Genomic DNA, 19,208 nt, shown 5'->3' with positions numbered 1-19,208 from the left:
TTCACAGACATTCAAAATGGAAACAGGATGTTTATAAGGTGTGTAGCTAGTAATCAGCAGCACAAAACTCTGTGTTATATAAGAAACCCAAGACTGCCTTTCTGAGCTATGCTTTGCCATTGCTGCTAGGTGCCTGCAAATACCCACAGTACCTTTAATCCTGCTCTAAATGTCTGTATGCCAAGCTAATCTGCACATTTTATGTTCTGGCACTGCCCTGTAGTAACAGAGCATGCCTGCCTCCTTCCACATATTCCTACTGACAAATGATTGGCCAACAGGAATATAGAGGGAGGGAGGAAGGTAGTGGGAATTGATACTTGATACTACCCAGAAATTCGAAAATGTATTGGAAACATTTAATGAGACAAATATGGAGGCTCCCATTGCTGACTTGTCCCGGAACAAGCATGTAGATACAGACTTCTAACTTTTCTCTGAATTTCCTGATGTGTATACTTGTTCCATGTCAGTGACTCAGCAATACATCCAGACAAGAGCTTTCTCAGGTTGCCTCCTCTTTGTTTTTGAGAGAATGCAAATTATATTCACATTCCATCTCCCAAAGCCTTAGCTGGTTGGCTATTTAGGGCAGCAATATCTTAAGGTACGGCACTGTCAGGAAATGTTATAAAAGATATGCATGGAATATTACTGCTGTGAGCTGGTGCCAGGGATGCAGAGGAGGACAAGGATGGCAACATGCTTTGAGAACATTCTGAAAGGTTATAAAACCACATTGGGTCAGTTAGAACGGATTATACTTTGGAAACCTAAAATAAGCAGATGTGTTGAAGAAACGCAAAGGAGCAAGGCCAAATGGCTGGAAAATCTAAGGAAGAAGGCCGAAACTTGGAACATTTAAGCAGAAAGATGCTGCAGATTGGCAATAATGATAAAACTGGGGCAGCATGATATATACTGTATATATAGGACATACTGTATAGGAAAGAAACTAAGTAATGAAATTGACAGAATGACCACTGATCCAAAAATGAACAAACCTTGGAGATACAGTGTGAGGCAGCAGAACTGGACCCACATGTTAGAATTTAGTGTAAACAGAGTACATCTGTCCATCTATCCTCCCTCAAAACGCAATGAAATTTCATTCAGCATATCAATTATATATTGCATTTAAAGAAGCACACATACAGTATTTAATGTTCATTGTTTTGTGATCATCGGGTTCAGTATTATTTTCTTGAGAGTTAATATTTTAAAAAGACTGGCCTAAAATATCTCCTGTCTATACTTTGTACTGCACTGGGCAATACCCCTAAGCATAGTCTGATGCAGAAGGGGCTTGACTGGCCTTGCATGAGTCTACAGAAGCCCTTACCCTTACTCCTTTTTTCAGAGGGAAGGTCATGTAATGCCGCGTACACACGTAGCGGACTATCCAGCGGACTTAGTCTGGCGGACTTCCCGCCGGACTGTCCGCCGGTCTTTCCGAACGGGCTACTTGCCCACACACGGCACTTTTTCAGCGGACTAATATGTCGTACTAAGTCTGCCGTACTATCCGCCGTACTTTTGAAATGAACGGACTCGCCCACACACGCGGAGGAAAGTCCGCTCATTTTAAGCACGTCTCCAGGTAGGCGGGGCCCGCGAAGGAGACGTTGCTGGCCCAGCCACCTGGTATGGACTTAAAGGGGAACCCCAACGCCGAAAAAAATCAGCATGGGGGTCCCCCCCAGGTCCACATCAGACCCTTGTCCGAGCACGCTACCCGGCCGGCCAGGAAAGAGGGGGGGACGAGCGAGCGCCCCCCCTCCTGAGCCATACCAGGCCACGCGCCCTCAACATGGGGGCACCTTTGTTGAGGGCACATGTTTTTTTTACTTTATTTTACAGGTGAATGTGTAGGGGTACATTGTACCCCATACTCATTCACATAGGGTGGGGGGCCGGTATCCGGGGGCCCCCTTATTAAAGGGGGCCTCCGGACGGATTCTGATAAGCCCCCCGCCCGCAGACCCCGACAATCAACGGCCAGGGTTGTCGGGAAGAGGCCCTTGTCCTCATCAACATGGGGACAAGGTGCTTTGGGGTGGGGGGGCCACGCGGCCCCCCTTCCCCAAGGCGCCCCCCATGTTGAGGGCACGCGTCCTGGTACGGTTCAGGAGGGGGGCTGGGCGCTCGCTCGTCCCCCCTTTCCTGGCCGGCCGGGTAGCGTGCTCGGACAAGGGTCTGATGTGGATCTGGGGGGGACCCCCACGCCGATTTTTTCGGTGTTGGTGTTCCCCTTTAAGTCCATACCAGGTGGCGGGGCCAGCAACGCATCCTTCGCGGGCCCCGCCTACCTGGAGACGTGCTCAAAATGAGCAGACTTTTCCCCGGCGGGAAAAGTCCATTCATTTCAAAAGTACAACGGACTGGCATACGCACGGCCGGATTGTCCGCCGAAATGCAAGTCCGGCGGGAAGATTGGAGTGCAAAACTACTTTCTAAGTTCGCCGTACTTTCGGGTCAAAAAAGTCCGCCGGAGGCTACACACGGGGGGATTGTTCGGCGGACTTGAGTTTGCCGGACTTTTCCACCCGATTGTTTGATCGTGTGTCCGCGGCATAAAGCTGTCTCAGTCAAAGATATGAAGATTAAAATAATCTATTTCTTATTAAATGCATTATGAAAATGTACTGTATGATCATTTTACAAAACTTACTTTAGTGATATTTAAAGCCCAATTCTGGGAAATCTGAAAATTCTCATATGCAGTGACATTGGACTCGCACTGCAAGGAATAGCTGCTTGTTAAGTCTATGGAAAAAAAAAACTTTACTTACCCGTTCCTTTGCTCCACCAGCAGATGGCTCTCCTCCATGCTGTAGCTCTGGACTGTCCCTGCATTGGTTTTCACAATATCAGTATCTTAGTCCATTAGAGCGTGGGACAAAGACGCTACGGGGATTGGCCCAAAAGCACAGAGGAGCAGAGTATCAGGTAAGTTTACTTTTGCATGCCCCCTAGATGAGCTGTAAACCTTTGCAGTGTGAACGCAGCCCCACTGCAAGTGGAGAACTTTCAGATTTCCTGGAGTTCTGCTGTAAAGAATGATTTCAGAAGACATAGATCTTAAGAGCAGAGGTAGAGGTATACACCTTACACACTTCAGGAAATGGTGTGGTAAGTATGGTACTGGAAGGTGCCTAATTTGCAGGGGGGGGGGGGGGGGGTGAGGGTTGCTTTGTATTATTGTTTTAGTTGTTAGTACTAATGTCGATTACTGATCTTCTGGTATATGGTCCTCATTAATGCTACATTCGCATACCCTATTTCCTTGTACCTGATTTAGTGAACAATCATTGAAAGCAAAATTTCACCCAAGCCTCATGTTTACTCTGGAATGACCTCACTTGATTTTTCATACTCTGCTATTCAGAACACCATAAAATCATATCCCTTTTTGGAATTCTATCATATTCTATATTCATCTATTAGATTAGTCATTTAATTTACTTATTCACTGAACACAGATTTCCATTCACACCTATGACTAATTTAATGGTCATATCCATTCATATTCTTTCCTCCTGCTTACTAATTGCTTCCATATTCCTAAGTGTTTAACTTTTCTGCAGGATACAATTGTAGCACATATATGCATTTTCATTTCCAGATATAAGCCAGCTGATTGGCAGATCCAATCAGAACTGCCAATTGGAACTTTTTTTAAATTCTAGGGAAATTATTAAACTAGTATAAACTGGTTTATGCTTGGTTATTGGTTCTAACGCAATTAAGCTCATTTAGAACAGTGTACAAAATATAAGGCGTCACCTTCTACCATCTTATATGAGTAAGCAGAGTAAATTTGATATGTGCAGTAACCCATGGCAACCACCTACAGCTAGTTGCTATGGGTTACAGTACATACTGTTTTTTTTTTTTTTTTTTAATAGGACAGTGATGAGATAACAACCTAAATAAGCCTGAAAAGCAGTCCAAAGGCCAAGGCATACTATGCATTTTTAAATCAAGTAAAATAAACACACATACAAAATTTGTTAAGTTGCCAAATTGTTACTCTAGTACAAGCATACCCCACTTTTAAGTACACAATGGGGTTTATTTACTAAAGCTGGAAAGTGTAAAATCAAGCTCATTTCTGCATAGAAACCAATGAGCTTCTAACCCCAGCTTGTTCTATTAAGCTTTGGTAATAAAAACCTGGAGGCTGATTGGTTTCTATGCAGAAGTGAGTCTGATTTTGCGCTTTCCAGCTTTAGTAAATAAACCCCATTGTGTACTTAAAAGTGGGGTATGCCTGTACCTTCTGGCTACCCAAAACTCAGGACTAAAACTGAAGCATTGTTATGGAACCCCCCCAACTAATTAGAGGCTCAATTTGCTAACTTAGTACGCATGTTTTTTGCTATACGCATTGTTGTTTTCAACAATGTGACTGCTATTTTCTGCTGAAAATAACAGTAATTATGGCAAATAATGATGATTATAGCTTAGTAAGTTGAGCCTCAATTCTCACTTGTTGGATTCTGACCTAGAACTGTTAAATTAAAATTGCTAGGTTATGTTTTTGCGAACAGAATTATTATTTTTTTAAGTACAGTATTTTTTTCATACAATTTGAACACCTGACCTACCATTTTATTGTTGGAAGCTATTAAAAATAGATGCTATAAAGATTGCCAGGTTAGAGATGGAAATGGTTAGCACAGAAGTCAATAGAGAACGGGGACTTGAGGCTTAGCAGTCAAAATACTCTGGAGGAAGACTGAGCAACATCCTGTCTTCCTGACACACCAACAACAAATTAGAAAGACCTTCATTTTGTGTGGTTGTTAAAAAGGGAGCCCTGTGATATCAACTGAATGACAGCTGGCCAGGCTTGCCCAGTGTTCTGAAGCACTTAGTTTACACAGGCACTCATGAGCCAGCGAGAAAGACATGGCACGGGAGAGAAACAGAACTTTGATCAGGTTCCTGAGCCCTGCGGACACAGCAGCAATTAGAAGAAGGAGAGATCCCAGGGCAGCCCTTTAAGAGACGCATTTAGAAGTAGTTTGCAATGACAAATTTCAGTGCCTGCAATGTGCCATCACGTTGTGCAATTAACACGCCAATGCTTACGTGATTAATCCATAATCTTAGTTGCAAGTGAAAGAAAAAAACAGATTAAAGTCTTAAAATCTAAGATTCAGATTTTCTAGAAGTCATTATTTCCATTAGAAAGCACTACTCCACCATTGTAAACCAGCAAAAGAACAAGAAACAAGCATCCTCTGTATATTTTGAAAAAAGCACATTACTGTACGATTATGTATATGCTATAGGAGTCAATATCTGTCTTATTTACAAAAGCAGTAGAGGCCGTTAATTTATTAAATTAATGTTATTTTTGCATAATGATAATAATTTTAGTAAATAGGGTGACCCTGTGGTCACTTGTAATACCCAAATATGTGCTGCATTTTCTTTTTATTTCCTTGCACATGATTGAGTATTTATAGTGAACATAGCTTTCCCTTTTTCAGTAACAATCACTTTTCACAGCATATACTCCTTTAGTAAACCAACAAGGATGAGGTAAAGGCATATTCTGACTCATATTTAAACCCTATGGGTCAGGATTACTAGAGTTTAGGACAGCATGTCTCATACAGGCAGCTCTCTGGTGCACCTCACCCCACTTGATTCTGGAATGTTGGAGAATGTTCTGGATGCTAGAAGGCAGAGACTAGGAGGGTTGTCCTACATATTTAGGGGCTCTTAGACAATCCCCAGGAAGTGGGCCTGGCAGGGGACTAAGTGAGCCCTTAAATAGACATGAGTCATGCTGGGCAGGGATTCGGGTGGAAGATGGAGATGCAGTGCTGAGGAGACTGTTGGTTGGGAGGGTGGTGCTCTGCCTCAGGTCGGGGCTCAGGTAGCTGGCTTGGAGGGATTCTACCACAGGAGAAGTTGGAAGGAGGCTTTCCTGAGAGGCACTGGGATCAAGGAAAGAACAGTGTGAGTACTACAGCACGGCGCAGGGATTTCCAGGGGAGAGACTGCTACATGCATCAAGTCTTGAAGACAGTGATGTGTTTAAGTCTTCTATAGCCTTGCCCTGGTAAATCTCCAGAGTGTCAGTCGGGTAGACTGGTGAAGAGTGTCATTCGGGTAGACTGGTCAAGAGAAGCAGCTGGGTGGGCTAGCATTTCTTGCAGATTAGAGCTGGGACCAGTGTCTACAGGGGAGTTGGAAGTACTCCAGGATGCAATTCACAATTCATTGTGCTGCTTTCTAGAGGGACTGAGAGTTCCTAGTCTGTAAGGGGCTGTTGCTAATCTAACAGAGGCTATTAGCCAATAGCCTATACAGAGAAATCAGTTGGAGCTAAAGAGAGAAGTCAATTGAAACTCCTACGGGGTAGTGCTATATGTATATGTGTATATATATATATATATATATATATATATATATATATATATATATACATACTCAGCATCCCACGTGAGTACAACCCTTTACATTTTTGTAAATATTTTATTATATCTTTTCATGTGACAACACTGAAGAAATGACAATGTGCTACAATGTAAAGTAGTGAGTGTACAACTTGTATAACAGTGTAAATTTGCTGTCCCCTCAAAATAACTCAACACACAGCCAATAATGTGTAAACCACTGGCAACAAAAGTGAGTACATCCCTAAGTGAAAATGTCCAAATTGGGCCCAAAGTGTCAATATTCTGTGTGGCCACCATTAAGTTCCAGCACTGCCTAACCCTCTTGGGCATGGAGTTCACTAGAGCTTCACAGGATGCCACTGGAGTCCTCTTCCACTCCTCCATGATGACATCATGGAGCTGGTGGTTGTTAGAAACCTTGCGCTCCTCCACCTTCCATTTGAGGATGCCCCAGAGATGCCCAATAGGGTTTAGGTCTGGAGATATGCTTGGCCAGTCCATCACCTTTACCTTCAGCTTCTTTAGCAAGGCAGGGTCATCTTGGAGGTGTGTTTGGGGTCATTATCATGTTGGAATACTGCCCTGCGGCCCAGTTTCCAAAGGGGCCATGCTCTGCTTCAGTATGTCACCGTAGATGTTGGCATTCAAGGCAACAATGAACTGTTTCTCCCCAGTGCCAGCAGCACTCATGTAGCCACAGACCATGACACTCCTACCATCATGCTTGAATATAGGCAAGACACACTTGTCTTTGTACTCCTCACCTGGTTGTCGCCACACAAGCTTAATACCATCTGAACCAAATATGTTTATCTTGGTCTCGTCAGACCACAGGACATGGTTCCAGTAATCCATGTCCTTAGTGTGCTTGCCTTCACCAAGCTGCTTGAGGCTTTCTTGTGCATCACAGCCACACAGACCAATTTGATGCAGTGTGTGGCATATGGTCTGAGCACTGACAGGCTGATTCCCCCCCCCCTTCAACCTCTGTAGCAATGCTGGCAGCACTCATACGTTTACCTCCCTAAGACATCCTCTGGATATGATGCTGAGCACATGCACTTAACTGCTTTGGTCAACCATGGCGAGGCCTGTTCTGAGTGGAACCTGTCCTTTATGGTCTTGGCCACCATGCTGCAGCTCAGTTGTAGGGTCTTGGCAATCTTCTTATAGCCTAGGTCATTTTTATGTTGAGTTATTTTGATGGGAAAGCAAATTTACACTGTTATTCAAGCTGTACACTCACTACTTTACATTGTAGCAAAGTGTAATTTCTTCAGTGTTGTCACATGAAAAGATATAACAAAATATTTACAAAAATTTTAAAAGTGTGAGAGGTGTACTCACTTTTGTGAGATACTGTGTATATAGAGATATATATATATATATATATATATATATATATATATATATATATATATATATATATATATAGATAGATATAGATATAGATATAGATATATATAGATATATATAAATATATTTGTACATCGCAGGGGTGGTTGATTTACTAAAACTGGTGCAGAATCTGGTGCAGCTGTGCATGGTAGCCAATCGGCCTGATCTTGTTGTTCTGCAATACCTGATCATGTTGTCCATCTATACATATGGTGCTGGTTGTTGTAGAATAATTTATCATGAGCTGAACTTAAAGATTTTTTTTTTTAGGCTGGCCACTTTTTTTGTGGCCAGCCTAAGGCACATCAATGCAATAATCATGCTGTCTATTCAGCATCTTGATATGCCACACCTGTGAGGTGGACAGATTATCTCAGCAAAGGAGAAGTGCTCACTAACACAGATTTAGACAGATTTGTGAACAATATTTGAGAGAAATAGGCCTTTTGTGTACAGAAAAAAAGTCACAGATCTTTAAGTTCAGTTCATGATAAATAGGGGCAAAAACAAAAGTGTTGCGTTTCAAATTTTGCTCAGTGCTATGGAGCAGGTCAGCTTAGTGTTGCATTTTACACAAATTACAAAGTTCATCAGCACATCAATTCCCATGTGTACTCCTTTGCCCAACAGAGCTTTAACACAGCTTTGATAGACATACCTGAAATCTTGAGCACTGGAACCTAAAGCATAATTCCATATGTTTACATCTTTCTATTAAATTTAAACTCTAAGCAAGAGCAGCAAAATAATCTTTTTCAATTATGCCTGTATGATTTTCTAAGGCAGCCATTTGTGATCTATTGGAGAAGTTCACATTCTGCGTGCTGCCATGGCATAACTGAATATATGGAAAAATTGTGTGGCTACATGAATATTCTGTTGTCATTTATATATATTTGTAGACATCTGTAGCCAGCTAATTATGTAAAATAAGAACATTTCCCATTTGACACTAGATACCTTAATAGCCTAGGTTTAAAATCTCTGCCCTACTTTATAATATTAAGTTCTTTTTAAAAAAATGTAAAGAGACTGATGAAGTTAAGGAAACCATGGACATTACATGATTGATTGATTCTGCTGATTTTGGCGAGATCGAGAGACATATGGGACATTTATGGGTACCTTCACACCTCAGCAGGCACCTTCAGGGAAGAGATCTTGGAGGGAAAAGTCTCTTGGCTGTTTTTTCCTGATAACCAACAGCTGTTCCTCCGTCTCAGATAAGTATTGCACAAGAAGTGCCTGCTGTACATAGATAGACTCATACTCTCTCAGGACAGAGAAATGTATATCTACATTTTAGTCTGACGAAAATGAGATCTACCTCAGTCTAATCACGTGCACATGTCCAAGCAACATCCAATGTCTATGGCAAACTAAAAGCTTTAAATGCTGCTTAGGTTTTGCTGATTGGAAAACTTACAAAAATAAGGCTACCTTTTGCCTTCTGTTAGTAGTAGTTGGGAAGGTTAATGAGATTGCATTCATTTGGAAATGCTTCTTTGTGCACTAATCCTGAATGCTTCCTAGTCTTCTTTAGTTTACCCCTACAAATTGTCATATTCACCCAGATAGCTGTACAACCTTACCAAAATATATCATGTGCGTGCTTCATTTCATTTTGTCTCTACCTTTCAGCAGCTCTGTATCCACTACTCCATTCCCTTCAGTTGCACCATCACTGGCATGTACCAGTACCACTACCATTGAGTCTTCATCAGTGAACCAATCCAATACAAGTTAATCCAAGTTCCTTTAGGAACAAAAATAATCAGTAGGGGGCTGAGGGGGGAGGGACATGCTGCATCCTGAGATTATATATATATATATATTATATATATATGTGTTCTGCTTTCAAGTCTTCTTTATTATTATTATAGTGTGCAATCTATTTCGAACCAGTGTATTGGGTCATATAGGTCATCTGAAATGGGCAACAATATTACCCCTTAAAAGTAAATCTTTCATGAGAGAATAATGGAGGCTGCCATTGTTGAACTTTTCCTTTCAAGAAAACGAGCAGCCATGCTGATCCTTTGACATTAATTCCATCTGTCACTGACCTGAAATAAGTATAGCAATAAGGAGGTCTGAGGTTTTTCTGACATTCATTCACAGAATGCATTTTCCAGGTTTGTGATTCAAAAATACTGAAGTCAGACACAGCCAGGCATATAGCATTTTCAGAAGAATACACATAATGACAGTCCTTGTATTTTTCTAATGACAAATTCATTGTAGGGGAAATAACTAATTTCTCAAAATTGCACATAAACTTTATACCATGACCAAAAACACGTATGTCTTACTACTTAGCAAGAGAAGAGTGTAAGGAAGGATGACGGGAAGGTATTACAACAGTTATTTTTGTTGGGGGTACTCACTTTTAGAAGCCTATACTTGAAGTAATGGGGTAATGTAAAGAATAAATCACAGCCATAAAAACAGTCATGAAAACAGGAAAAGCAAAAACAAAAGGGGGGACAGCATCTGATAAGGATATTTAGACTGTTCCCATCTATAAATTTTACAACATTTCATCTTGCGGGGTTATCATGTCCATATGTTTTTCTAGGACACCTTTGTCATTTTCTTTTTCTTCTTTAAAAGATCATATTTGATATTATCCGCCCCAAAGACAATATCATGTTTAGACCCATGAACTGAAGCCAAAGAAGATGTTCTAATTCTTCCACCACCACCTATATCCTTTTATCAATATTTGTATGCACAACATGTGTATACATGCACAAAATGAACAAGCTATGGGTTCTGCCATTTGTTTACATTTCAATATCTCATTTTTTTTAATAAACAGACAGAAAACCATGTATATGTGACAGTAAACTCAGCAGATATTTCTGACACAACATCCTTTATGGCAAAAGCCTATTTTAATTTCCCCTGGGATTTTTGTATCATAAAAGCATGTATATGGATTTATTTTCTTATGCTGGGAATGCAGCATGATATTGTATGTATTTACACAAAGCAGTATTGTTGACTCTAAACTAAAAGATTTGTAAAGTGATGCATATACTATGGTATATCCACCTGTACTATGCGATATGTCTAATGAGGATAACAACACCATTTTCAGGCCTCCAAGCCAACCAGGCTGCATGCAGCCCTTTGGCACTGTCTGTGTGTCCCTAGGGACTCCTGCAGACAGTATTAATTGTTTTGGTGCACAGTAGCCAGTAAAGGAAAAACTATTCTTTAGCAACCGTCTAGAAGTTAAACGGTTCGTTATTTTTTCACACTATCTTCTTTATTTCTCTTCTGTTTATTCTCTTTCTTTCTATGTTTTGTCCACTTTTATAATGGGTCCTACTGAGACAAATATCAAATGTGGCACAAGTATGGGTTCTGTAGGGAGCACAAGTGTGGATGCATTGATTTGTAAAGGGGCTGTAACAACAGTGATCTCTTGCAGTCTTGTGTAATGTGTCTCTGGTCTACAATTGTTTTCTGAAGCATGTTCCCAATCTCCAAAAACTTCTATAGCATGTTCCCAATCCCTCACTATCCCCTGTAGAATGCCTGCATCTCCTGGTGCAGTCCTTGTATGCTTTCTATAGCATTACATGCACTAAATATTATGAGCTGCCCTTAGGTAATGTCAGGGGCCGCACTTGAGACCCCTTATATTAAGTACCGGTAAGTTGACCACCACTGATCTAAAGCAGAAGCCTCCAAATTGCAGCCCATGGACACTTTGATTGACTTAATCTGGCTCTTGAGATACTATTCCTCCAACTGATACCAATAATGGGGCACCATTCCTCCCACTGACACAATCAATGGGAAACTATATCTCCCACTGACACAAACAATGGGGCACTATTATTCCTGCTAAAACTATTGATGGGGCATTATTTACTCCCACAGACACCAATGAGAGCATCGTTTACTTTCACTGACAGTGGGACATTTTCCACTCCCACTGGCCACAGTCTGGCCCCCTAAAGCCTGAAGGACAGTAAACTGGCCCTTTGTGTACAAAGTTTGGAGACCTCTGATCTAGAGCATACAGTTCTGCATATTCTGGTGTTGATTTACTAAAACTAGACAGTGCAAAATTGGGAGCAGATCTGCATAGAAACCAATCAAATTCCATTTTTTTTTTGACACCACCTTATTGAACAAGCTGAAGTTAAAAGCTGATTGGCTACCATACACAGCTGCTCCAGATTTTGCGCTATGCAGTTTTAGTAAGTCAACCCTTTTGAGTCACTAGCCTGCTTCTTGTCTACTCCCTGATGTGCGAATTCATCTATGTAACCCCACCACTTAAAGAACAGACCCTCCCACTTGTATTGTGCTAACTTACTATTATGACAAATTTCAAGTAAATGGCCTAGCCAAATGGAAAAATAATTCCATGACTTGGAATGCATAAGAGAACTGAAAGGCATTTAATGTATTGCCTGCAGTTCTTGCTAAAAAAATAAAAAAATAAAAAAAAGAACCTCTTAAAAAGCACAAATTTCAGCATATTGCAATATGTATAGCCATGAACCTATGTAGGTTTGAAAGTATAGGGTAATGTCAAGTTAACATGACAACTTTTTATCAGAGTACGTATTCATATTAGAATGATGAAAATTCTATTGGTGTAATAAATTTAGTTTGATGATGTTCCTTGAAATCACCAGGAACAAAGGATGGCGTTGCACAGGCTAGGGAAGTTTGTATGTACCGGTATATGAAATTAGAACTGATTAATAGACAGAGAAATCTTCAAAAGTTAGATAAGTTAGAGAATAGCAAAATTCTGAAATAACTCTAGCAGACACTACTAATCACACTACTAATCTTGAGTTCACTTAGCAAATACACCTCCTATTAATAATTAATAAATACACCTTTTTTTTATCTGGAATGCAGTTGGGGAAAACCGAAACGGAGAAGAACTTGGGAACACTGGTAATATTAGGAGTAGAACAAACCAGAGCACTCAATGTCAATCAGCAGCTGGCGAAGCAAATACAATTTTACAATGCATAAAGAAAGATATAAAAGTCTAGTCAAATAAGTAATATGTATAAATATATAAAATCTCTAAAAAGATTTGCCAAATTAAACTTTTTATTCTACAGACTGGGTCAATGAGACGTTAGTTGTGTATGAAAGTAAGATGATTTTGCTGGTAGGAATCAATATAGAGGTTCTTTACATTAAGAATGACTAAAGGAAAATTTTTACAGAAATGTATATTTTGTTACCTACTACAAAGATCAAACTGGAAATAATAGTGTCACCTCTCTGGACAAGTAGGCTTACAGAGATGTATGAATCAAACAACTGGCTGAAGAGAATTACAAAGCCTTTTGGCAGGGAAACAGTTTGCACATGCTGCATTTATTTGAACTGTTTATTTATCTGTCTGCCTGCAGTTCATCTTTGATCTATGGCTTCACAATGAAAACATTTCATCAAAGTTCCAGGGAAAAATAATAAGGATTCTTTCATTTAAGGCAGTCACACTTTTAATAGTTGTAACATTACAATTACTGCACAGTTGTTAGGCATGTACAATTTGATAGTGTTTAGGGGGATGAAAATTGCTGCATCATCTATTTGTAAAAACCCCAAACGTAAAATAGAATGTATATATCTTTTATACATGCTGAGAGTATAAGATATTTGATTCATAGCACCTACATTTCAGCTCAGTAAAACAGTTCATTGGATTCCTTAACATTTCACTTCTTGTTTGCAGAATGGGCCTAAGGCGATCTCACGTTATAATAAAAATGTGTCTTTTAACTCTGGTAAGATGAGGACCCCCGATCCAAAAATGGTGCAGGATACATAGATATAATAGTAAGGAATGGTAATGTATCTAATGGATACCATTACCAGATCACTTTTAATGCTGGTGATCCATATAGCATAATCACACTTGCAAAACACTTGCAGATTAAGGATTGACTTGCAATCCAAGTGACTTCATTTATCCCATATATACTGTATAATATATATGAGCATATGTATGGAATAACAAATTAAAAACATTCATATGAGGAAAGTATTTTGCTTTGCAGTTTCAGTTATTGCTACCCATTTAAATCTGCATATTTATTTCACGTTGAGCTCACTTATTACTTTGCCCTGTTGGGTTGCTGTGAGTCTGGTGTGTATTTTCATTAAATTACCATTTTGAGTTATTAGTTTAAACTTTATGAATTTACGAACTAAGTTTTACACGTATTTTTTTTATGATTTCTAAAATTTTTTACTTGACTGCTGTTATATTTTCATAATTACATTACATTTACAGATTAGTAAAGTAGGTTCGCCTACTGGTGTATACAGTATCTGTATGCCAGTTCTTGCTACAGGGAAGGCATTTTTTTTTCTGAAAAGGTCTATTGACGGGTCTCTTGCACTGAGAATAAAAAAAGTAAAGAGCATTCACTGCCCAATGTTACTTAGCAGATCCATTTCGTACAGTTACATAAATACATAGTTAGTCTGGTTGAAAAAAGATCTATCTATACAGATCTATCCATCTAGTTCAACCAATAACGAGGGGGGGGGGGGGGGAGACGACCCTATATACACAATCCTATACCCACAGTTGATCCAGAGGATGGCAAAAAAAAAAACAACAGGGGGAGAATCCCTTCCCGATCCCCATTAGTAAATGAATATGGATGTTTATATATATATATATATATATATATATATATATATATATATATATATATATATATATAGTGAGTGTTGGGGGAAAGAATACATTTTTACAATAGCAAGATTATTTACCTAAATACAGTCATATTATTGCACAACCAACTTCAAGAATACCAGTGAATCCCATTACCAAAGCTTCCAATAAAAAGACATGACCAAATGTTTTTCCACGCTGCTTGTGGCATTTAGCATTTATGTTGTTGTGACCTTGTGCATTGGTGCTTTTCCTCATCTGTATAAACTGATTCTCTAACAAAGATCAAGGAGTTAGGATTTTTTATATGTAGATTCCTGAAGAACACATTTCCAAGTTTGAGTCCATATTTGCATAATTTCTCTATCATTAGAATACAACCTTTTTAATAAACATTAAGGGATGCAGAAAAATTGTTGTATTATCTACTGACAAGTTTCTTAGAACCAGGTAATTGCTTTTTACATTACAGAGGCACTAATTATATCAAGTGAAATGTAGTGAATGAGTAAGGAGTGAACAAGTGCTTTATTTGGTATTACAATGGTTGAAGTGAAAACAATGCAAGATTTCTAATGCATACATGAAATAGATGTGTGGGTAGCAGATGTTTAATGAAGTAAACCCTTGGGTTAGGTATCTTGACATAACATCTTTTACTGGTTTTGGTTTGCGCAGCTGTAATGCTGACCAACTACATTAGATGTTTGCCAGATGTTAGCTAATGTTCTCACCATTAAAATAAAAAAATGTTTTTTTGGACTGATATGCATGTTATGAATAACCCACAGACTGTAAAGCTTGTTTCACTTAATGTCAATACAGATAACGGGCAATAATGAAGAATTTGCAAGAATGGCTCAGCTAAGCCAGTAGAGCCCAGTTGTGGTCGTTCATGCCATATACGTTTTCAATCAATTTTTCAAACCCCTGCAAAAATCACTGGCTGTATTGGACAGTACATAGTACTGTTAATTTTTGTTCTATTGGTAAAAAAAATATAAATAACATCTATAGCAAATGCCTATAAAATGATGGCTAGTACCAATGATGGCAAAGGCATGACCCCAGACCCTTCATTTTTGCCATGCACACACATGCGATGTGATGGCCTGCATTAGATAGTAAAATACAAAACATCAGTCATGTGATATCAATGGACGAGTGTCCTCCTTTAATTTTAACCAGCCTCCCATATACCTCTTTGAGGTCATCAAGCTGTCCTTACATTACTGTCTGCCATCTCAGTCTCGATCAGCTTAGATAATGCCGGAGATTCAATGCTAGACCAGTTTTGGTAGAAGGTGACCTACACCTTGTTGCTAATGTAAGATTCTGTAATATAACTTCAACCATAGTTTGATAATTATGCAGTTGTGCACATTACAACATAATCGCTGGGATGCTTTAGTTACGTCCCACCTAACAGATTCAAATCGAAATATCAATTTATCCCAGTACCTTCCCAGTGACTCTCACAGGAAAACTGTGAAGGGCTGGAGTAGTGCCCAGCATGTCTGACCAGCGAAGGTTCACTCTGATATGCCAACGCAACATCTGGCACATCTGGTTTAGAATAGCATTGCAAGATGTTGGATATCTCTCATTCTCTATAAAGAACAGGTGTCAACCTTTTACCATTTTGGATTGCCTGGCAAGCACGAATGTGTAAAGTTCTTTGGAAATTCTATCTGTCTGTCTATCTATCTATCTATTTATTTATCTATCTATCTATCCATCTATCTTTCGATCTATCTATCTATGATATTGTGAACGTGCTTATATTCAAATTTAATTAAATAGCCACACTATGTGAGTATTAGTATGAATGGTATTTGGGAGCCCAAATCACGCTTTTGTTCTGTATATATTATGAACATCTTGGTATGCACTTCCATTTTCACTGCATAATATTACATTCGTATTAATACACATCAGATCTTATTTTAGATCTACAATAGACATTGCTGCTCCTCTGAACACAAATGCACAAGCAGAGACCTAGACACATCACGTCCTTTCAGCATAGTCACACGTTTTCCCTGTGTTTTTGTTCACCTACTACAAAGAACTTCAGCATATGCGTACAGGCTTGCATGACCTAAACGCATTCATTCAGGGTCCTCGCATCCCCCATCGAATACGGGGAACGAGGCAGAACAGCATGACATTCACACTCTAACTACTAATGTATTTTCACACAGACAAAATAAAAAAATAAAAACGCAGGACAAGTAGATATGTATCTGCAACAAAACCTCATTACTGGCACCAAAATACAGACATAAGCACATAGTCATTCAGACAGATACACATCTGTGTTTTCCTGCTTAGGCACCTTAACTCAACTAATGAATGGCAAGCTGAATTGTTCCAAAATACACGCACACACACTTTTGTTCAATCTGTGTTTTTTTTTTTTTTTTTTTTTTATATTTAAGCAGAAGCAAAGAATAGATACCCACTCCATAAACCTTGCAAAATCAATGTGTCTATACCTGTCCAGAAAATAAGAATATATACATTGCTTTAGTTCATGTTATGGTATTTGGCTTTCAAACAGAAGTACAATGTGCTCCACCATAAACATGTGAGCACTGCAGAGCTATAGACAGGATCATTAATGCCCCTGAAGGTATAGTAGTGTCTAATAAAGCATTTTAAAATCAAATCCTATCAATAAATACAGACTCAAATATCTATCTATCTATTTATCTATCTACCTATCTATCTTTGCGTAAAAAAAAAAGGTAGTTCTCGCTAATGAAAAGCAATGAGTTTGTTCACCTGAGCATAACAACATGTGATTAAGATCCCCCATTAGCCCCACAGAAAATGATGCTCTGCAGAAAGCTATATTGTAAAACATTCACCGTGAGTTGCACTAAATCAACCAATAGTGCAGTTCTAGGCCCTGTTTGCAATGAGTTATTATCAGTGTTTTCTGCAAAGGCATGATCCAGTAAATAATAAAGCTGCGAATCCTTGGCTTCCTGACCTCATCTAGAAAAGCCTGTCTGTGCCCGCACGTAATACTGACACTGGAAATCACACACAGGGAGATCTTGGCATTGCCTTCCGTATAGTATATAGGCCAATCAAGCATGCACTGTATGTGATCTCTAGGAAAAAAAAAAAAAAAAAAAAGGTTTGTAGATGAATGCTGAACTTTGCATTGCATTGCTGAGAAAGTATATTCAGGAATGGGAATTTTTACTTAGTCTGCTTTTTTGCATGTCCGTAGGAAATCGTACTTCTGCTGACGGAACCGCAATTGAATGCGTGCAAGCTGTTCATCCATAATAACTTGGAGCCTAATCCTCGATATTCAGTATCCATACTCATATACATTCAGACTCTGCATAGTAACACAAAGAATATGTGGCTGCTCTAGCCGGGCTTCTGGTGTCGGAATTGAAGGTGGTCAATCTGAGTGACACTAAAGTCAAGTTCCTGTCTATATTACAATCCCGCTCACTAAAGGGTTCAGAGAACATTATTTGTTGTGCAAAGGTCAAACAGAACTTAATGCAAAGTGTTAGCGGGCACATTGAAGAACGCCCATGTATACAGACTCCTACAAGCCCTGGTGTGTAGTGGGAGAACCCTGGCATGGTCCTAGCTAATTGCCTTCAGTAACTTTAATGCTAGCTTTTATTATCGAGAAATCATTTGCATAGATAAAACCAATGCCTGCCTGAATACATTTCCATATCTTGTGATGCATGTAATGTGTGTAGGGCATACCGCAGTACATGAGTAGTGTGAGCCCTGCATGGAACTGTCTTTCTATGCCTATGGGAGAGAGCAAAGGTGAGAAGCTAAAGCATCACACAAGAGCACTACACAAGAGGAGGGGTGGCTGTCATTCTGTATACAGGTATGGACCATGAGTGACTAGCAAGCCAACCAACTTCCCCTTGTAGGTGGTAGATAAGTTGGAGATGTCAAACTCACCAGAGGGAGGAAGCTGCAAACTGAGAAAGCCACTGACCAGTAGGAAACATGCTGCTCCCATTCTGCTGTCCAGACTGAAGTCCCCCGGCCATGAGCCCATTGCAGGGCGCAAGTTGAGGTGTCACTGGCTATGAAAGAGTGAAGTCTCAACGTGATTGATTTTAGAGTATCCCTCCATTCCGCAGTACACGGCAATACCCTTCTCTTGCTGAACGATCCATATGTGCACCCTTTAACTGTAGCAGCTCAGCGAGACCCCTTTTCGGCAGCACCTGACTTTCCCAGAGTGCGCCCTGGACCGGTTTCCAGATACGTCAACACATAGCCAACATCCACTTGCCAGAAGACGACAAGCACAGTTTCTTGCTCCCTCTGTTCTCCACTCTCCAGTACTGGCTTATGTGGTCTCCACAGCAATGCAGAGCAGTGAAAGGAGAATGAGCCAGTGAGCGAGCGAGGCAGAAAGGGACATGCAGACACGCGCTGGAAAAACACGGTCTGGATCGCAGCTGGTTGGATGGAGCGGAGGAAACGCAACAGCTGGTTAAAGTGGCAGCTTCTGTGATGCTGATGGGAGGAAACAGGATTGCTGCAGCCGCAGGCATCCTAACCCCAGCTGCTGTCTGTCATGGATGTGGGGGGGGGGGGGAGGGAGTAATATGCATTTAATGCAGGGATAGATTGAGATTTATGCAAGGGAGAGCAGCAAGAATTCCTTCACAGCAAGAAACATACAGTATTTATGCAAATGTTTA

General features: G+C 39.9%; 1 protein-coding gene across 2 annotated transcripts in view; it reads right to left on the bottom strand.

Annotated features, from left to right (window-relative positions):
* Positions 1 to 18,935, bottom strand: part of UNC5A (unc-5 netrin receptor A) — a 572,106-nt gene extending 553,171 nt beyond the window's left edge. The window contains exon 1 of one of the 2 annotated variants that reach the window (XM_077472471.1): positions 18,454 to 18,935. In XM_077472471.1, coding sequence (XP_077328597.1) covers positions 18,454 to 18,553 — 100 coding nt within the window. In that variant the 5' untranslated portion in view covers positions 18,554 to 18,935. The remainder of the gene's footprint in view (positions 1 to 18,453) is intronic. The other variant, XM_077472470.1, reaches the window with a different exon arrangement.
* Between the last annotated feature and the right edge of the window lie 273 nt (positions 18,936 to 19,208).

Source organism: Lithobates pipiens, unplaced genomic scaffold (genome assembly GCF_037356315.1).
Source record: "Lithobates pipiens isolate NorthernLeopardFrog02 unplaced genomic scaffold, aLitPip1_a1.2 Scaffold_8, whole genome shotgun sequence".
In the NCBI taxonomy this organism is placed as follows: Eukaryota; Metazoa; Chordata; class Amphibia; order Anura; family Ranidae; genus Lithobates; species Lithobates pipiens.
This window is presented reverse-complemented; position numbering and strand designations above follow the sequence as displayed.